Genomic DNA, 5,770 nt, shown 5'->3' with positions numbered 1-5,770 from the left:
TCTCATTGTATCTCCTTCTTTCCAAATCTAATGCCATTCAGAAAGTCATCTCCCTTCATGATGTTGCTCCCGAAGTGGACAACCTCATATATTTCATCCAGCATGTACTGCCCTACTCACCTGACTTCTCCAAATAACACGAATGCTACTCTGCATTCTCCTCCCACCCAGCGTTGCATCATCTGCAAGCTTGGAGATATTGCACTTAGTTCCTCATCCAAATCATTAATGTATATTCACTGGAATAGCTGGGGTTTGAACAGTAATGCCTAGGGTATCCTACGAGTCACTGGCTATCATTCAGAAAAAGACCCAATTATTCCTACTCTTTGTTTGGTCTCCCATACAGTTCTCTATCCATGTCAGTGCACTACCTCAGTCCCATATGCTAGTCAATGGTAACCCCAGAACGTTGTTAATGGGGGATTCAGTGATTATAACACCATTGAATGAGTGTGTGATGGTCATTGTCTGGTACTTGAGTTACATGTATGTTAGTTGCCTCATGACTGCCTGAGATATTGTTCAGGATTTTGGATACAAAATGAAGGTCAGGCTTTAGTTATACAGGGCACAGTGACACTACGTCTGAAGTACAGTATGGTGTACACTATTGTTATTTTATGTACAGAAGGATGTAAATGCATTGGAGGCACGTCTGAGATTTGCTAGATTGATACCTGGAAAGAGTGTATTATCTTCTGAAGAAAGTTTGGAGAGGGTAGGCTTGTATTCACTGGAGTTTGGAAGAGTAATCAATGACTTTAGTGAAACAGATAAAATGATAAGGGGTTGAGACAGAGTGAATGTGGACAGGATATTTCCTTTACTGAGAGAATCTAGAACTAGGGATCATTGTTTAAAAACCAGCACTCGCACATTTAAAACAGATTAGGAGAAATTATTTCAGAAGCTAATATGTCTTTGGAACTGTCTTCCTGAAGAGGATGTGAAGGGATGTGAAATGTCCTTGAACATTTTTTAAGGCAGAGGTGGGTGGATTCTGTTTAAGGGGGAGAAATGTGAATTTGAGGTTACAATCCGATCAGATATGATCTTATTGAATGACTTAGTCCTGCTCTTCATTCCATGTTACATAGTCTTACTACATTTGGTCATGACCTGAGGAGTTGTGAATGGTGCTGAACATTGTGCAATCATCGGCAAATAGCCCCACTTTGTGATGGAGGGAAGATCATAAGTGAAGTAGTTGAAGATATTTGAGCCAAAGGCATTAGCCTGATCAACTATTGTAGAGATGTCCTTAAGCTGAGATTACTGACCTCTTCCCATTGACTATAGTTTTGTAAGGGGTCCTTGATGCCACACTCAAATACCTCACCTCTGGAGGTTCAGCTCTTTTATCCATGTTTGGACTAAGGCTGTAATGAGGCAGTTACTGAGTGAGCCCAATGATTTATCAGCCAAATGGATGTGGGATTTGTTTGAAGCTTTATATAGCTTGGTACATGAGAGTAGCGTTTTTGTCCATTTCAGAGGCTATGCGTCCGGAGTCAAATGTAAATTAGGCCAGACAAGATATTAGTGAACTCATGTATCTTATGATGATTGACAATGGTGACATTTTTCTATTGAAATTCCACCATTTACCATGGGAGGATTTGAATCCTACTTCCTATAGCATTAAATCTCAGGGTTAGTGGTCAAACAACAATATCATTCTGCCATCATCTTTGCATTGGGGATTCCGAGCCTCTGGCATACCCTTTTAGTCAGAGTATGGCTAGTTCAGGTCTGTTTCTGCTCAATGATAACCTGTGGGATGTTGACAGTCAGGGATTCAATGGTGATATGCCACTGAATGCCATTGGGCAATAGTTCTATTCTGTCTCCTGCACAATCATCCAGCACAAATGTTACCTATTACTTGACTGCCCAAACAGTTGATTTCATTATTTAATGAGCTACATCACACTGTAGCACCCAAAAACTACAAAAAGCAGCAAAATATTAATACGTTTTCACGAAAAACGGGTACCCAATAAGCACAATCCATCAATTCCTCAGAAACAACCCCAAACAAGCAGGCACAACGCAACCAAAAATTACAGCCACATTACCTTATGTCAACGACATATCAGAAATGATTTCCAGACTCCTCAGACCCCTTGGCATCATGTAGCCCACAAACCTACCAACACACTTAAACAGTGACTAATGAAACTAAAGGATCCATTAGATACCACCAGCAAAACTAATGTAATTTACAAGATACCATGCAAGAACTGTAAAAAAAACTACATTGGACAAACTAGCAGGAAACTCCCCACCATGATACACAAACACCAACTGGCCACCAAAAGACATGACCCACTATCACTAGTTTCCATACATAACAGACAAAGAAGGACACCACTTTAACTGGAACAACACACACATCTTAGGACAGGCAAAACAAAGACACGCATGAGAATTCTTATAGGCATGGCATTCTGACCAGAACTCCGTCAATAAACACATCGATTTAGATCCTGTCTACCTTCCCTGGGAAAAAAAAAGAACTGGAAATGACATCACCCACCTTAAGAAACCAGGGCCTATAGATAGAGAGGCAGGACATAGCACCAGGGCTTCACCAGAGACTCTCACTGATGATGTTACCTCGTCATGGTGCCGAAACATCTGAAAACCTTCCAGCTCAGCGAGCTAACATCAAGCTGAGCTACAAATCTTCTCAAAAATTGCAAGTTTACTATTCTGCCAAGTTTTGTATCATCCAATACTATAGTCTCTCTGTTAACTTAATGCTGGAGTCTCTAATGTTACTGCCTGTAAATTAGATTAATGCTTTACTGACTTATGTTACAACCCCGAGTTAGATTTGTGCTGGATATTGCAGAGTGATAGATAATTTATCACTGAAATGAAGGCTATTAAATTAGCGAGGTGTTGAGTGGATGATCTGTCTTAGTGTCCTCCAGAGGTCCCCAACAATGCCCGATAATGACCATCTCCAACAAGAGAATCTCCTCCCCAAAGGAATAAATCACCAGGCAAAATGAACAACAGGACAATGCTATCCCAAGTCATTCCCATCTCCATCCCATTCCTTATCCATCCTTGTCATTTTAACATAGTCTGGCTGCAGGACTCAGTCTGACTCAAGATCTATTACAGGAAAGGTTTATTGCTCACGTCATTGGTGAACTGAGCTTTCAGTTAATTTCCGTTTTGGTCATGATTTCCAAATGTAACCACAATCAGGGTTCAAACGTCCCAGTGAAAAGGCACAACCACAGGATTCATACATTGCCTGAACTCGATATGGGAGCGAGGTGTGCGCGTACGCACGTGCGCGTGTTGGGAATAAAGGTGGTGGTTGGTTGGTGAGTCCCAATCTGGATCTGAGGCTGTCACCTGATCTCAGGCTTTGTCACTGACCCTCAATCATAGCACAGGCAAAACACAAGAGGAGAAAAGTTTGCTATTCAGCCCCTCAAACCTGCTGCACCAGTCTGTAAGATCATGCTTGATCAGCCCCAAGTCTCGACTCTTCTTTCACATTAGCTCCTCACAGACCTCGACTCCATTTCAAGAATTCCAGGCATTCGCTACCCTCAAGTCCCATTATTCAGTAACAATGTCCCCGAGTTCAAGATTCTCCCACTAGTGGAAACATTTTCTCAACATCATCCTTGTTAAACACCCTCAGAACCTGTATATTTCAGTAAGGTTGCTCAGCCAGTCTGTTTTGAACAGCCTCCAAAGCCTGTATGTCCTGTCCTAACTCCTCTATATTGGGGAGACAGGCCGCCTACTTGCGGAACATTTCAGGGAACACCTCTGGGACACCCGCACCAACCAACCCAACCGCCCCGTGGCGGAACACTTTAACTCCCCCTCCCACTCCACCAAGGACATGCAGGTCCTTGGCCTCCTCCATCACCAGGCCATGGCAACACGACGCCTGGAGGAAGAGCGCCTCATCTTCTGCCTAGGAACCCTCCAACCACAAGGGATGAATGCAGATTTCTCCAGATTCCTCATTTCCCCTCCCCCCCCACCTTATCTTAGTCCCAACCCTCAGACTCAGCACCGCCTTCTTGACCTGCAATCTTCTTCCCGACCTCTCCGCCCCCACCCCCTCTCCGGCCTATCACCCTCACCTTAACCTCCTTCCACCTATCGCATTCCCAACGCCCCTCCCCCAAGTCCCTCCTCCCTACCTTTTATCTTAGCCTGCTTGGCACACCTTCCTCATTCCTGAAGAAGGGCTTATGCCCGAAACGTCGATTCTCCTGTTCCTTGGATGCTGCCTGACCTGCTGCGCTTTTCCAGCACCACATTTTTCAGCTCTGATCTCCAGCATCTGCAGTCCTCACTTTCTCCTCCTTAAATATAGGGATCTAAACCAGATAAAGTATTTCCAGTGTGGCCTCATCAACACCATGTTCAGTTGTGAAACCCCAGAAGAATAAAGGCCAAAATATGTGCTTTCTTAGGAAAGAATTTCATGTTTGCGAGTGAGCAATGTTACAGGCAGAGGAGTAGCTGCTTACTGAGTGACACACAGCAGAGTAACAAACCAGGGGAAGGGTTGCTGGGGTATTAAATGATCTGTGAAGGTGAGGTTTGTTTTTTATTTATGGTGAGCTCCAACTCAGGTTCTGGACATGCTGTAGGGTACTGAGGCTTCAGAACAACACAGTATGCGAAGACTTAGTGACGAGGGGTTATTCTTCCCGAGGAGGGCTGAGGTAATCTGTACTTTGCCATGTCCACATCCATATCTATGAAGGTTAGTGGGTTGTAATCATGGTGCTGGGTGTTCTTATAAGTGGAAGTGTCCAATACTTCCTTGTCACGCTCCTCCACAGGCTTTCCCACTGACTCTGCACAAAACAAAAATCATTGAGTGAATGCTCATTTTAGTCATTGAGTATTCCCAGTCTCCTGGGGTCTATCACAGCCTTCCTACTTGTATATCCCAGTGTCTCCTCTCCCCACCTCTATGTATCCCAGTCTCGTGGTGTGTCCCACTGTTCCAGAATATCACAATATCTTGGTGTATCCCCAACTCTGAGTATCTGTCACCCAGTATATCCCAACCTCCCAGAGTATCTCAAGGTCCAAGTTTATCCCAGCGTCTCCAAACTCCTGGATGGTGGACTGATATCCAAATTAGTCATGGACATGAAGGGAGGTCTTTTTGTCACTAACTGTCTCAGCCTGAGCACGCAATGCAGAGACCAATCCCTGCACACTGAGCTCTGATGGCAATGTTGGTGCATGAACATTCGGTAAGTCCAGTTACAATACCTTCCAGAGTCAGGAAGGGAAGATTCGACATCTGGCTGGTTTTTGAAAACTTGAATTTTTGGTAAATCATAATCGGGAGGGTTTTATCGGACTAGTACTGTAGAAAGGAAGGTAAAAGATAGGTTCAAGGAAGGAGTTGTAAATAGTTGTTAGTTAATTATTCACTGTTATACGAAAGAAAGCTGTTAATTTTTATTTTAAACAGAAATTGGCCACTCAAATTTTCACAGATTACTGCAAGGCATATTTCTTTTCTGTGTTGCTGGTTTAAATTAAGATGTTTACCCCATATCGTCACAATATGAAAAAAGGTACACCTGCCCCCCCCACCCGCGCCCCCTCCCCTCACACACACTCAGACAGTACATCCCAGACCCTACCCCTCGAGTGAACCTCCCCCTCCCTCCACACCCTCTGATAGTACATTCCAGACCCTAACTGAAATTGTGTTGCTGGAAAAGCGCAGCTGGTCAGGCAGCATCCAGGGAAC

At 44.0% G+C, this 5,770-nt stretch overlaps 1 protein-coding gene across 1 annotated transcript in view; it reads right to left on the bottom strand.

Moving 5' to 3' along the window:
* Positions 1–4,587: 4,587 nt before the first annotated feature.
* The window catches only part of ndufv3 (NADH:ubiquinone oxidoreductase subunit V3), a 16,064-nt gene continuing 14,881 nt past the window's right edge, over positions 4,588–5,770 (bottom strand). Inside the window, exon 4 of the mRNA XM_043701440.1 lies at positions 4,588–4,853. Coding sequence (XP_043557375.1) covers positions 4,681–4,853 — 173 coding nt within the window. The 3' untranslated portion in view covers positions 4,588–4,680. The remainder of the gene's footprint in view (positions 4,854–5,770) is intronic.

The sequence above is a fragment of the Chiloscyllium plagiosum genome, chromosome 12 (genome assembly GCF_004010195.1).
Source record: "Chiloscyllium plagiosum isolate BGI_BamShark_2017 chromosome 12, ASM401019v2, whole genome shotgun sequence".
Taxonomy (NCBI): Eukaryota; Metazoa; Chordata; class Chondrichthyes; order Orectolobiformes; family Hemiscylliidae; genus Chiloscyllium; species Chiloscyllium plagiosum.
Note: the sequence above shows the minus strand (reverse complement) of the source record. Positions and strands in the feature narration are given on the sequence as shown.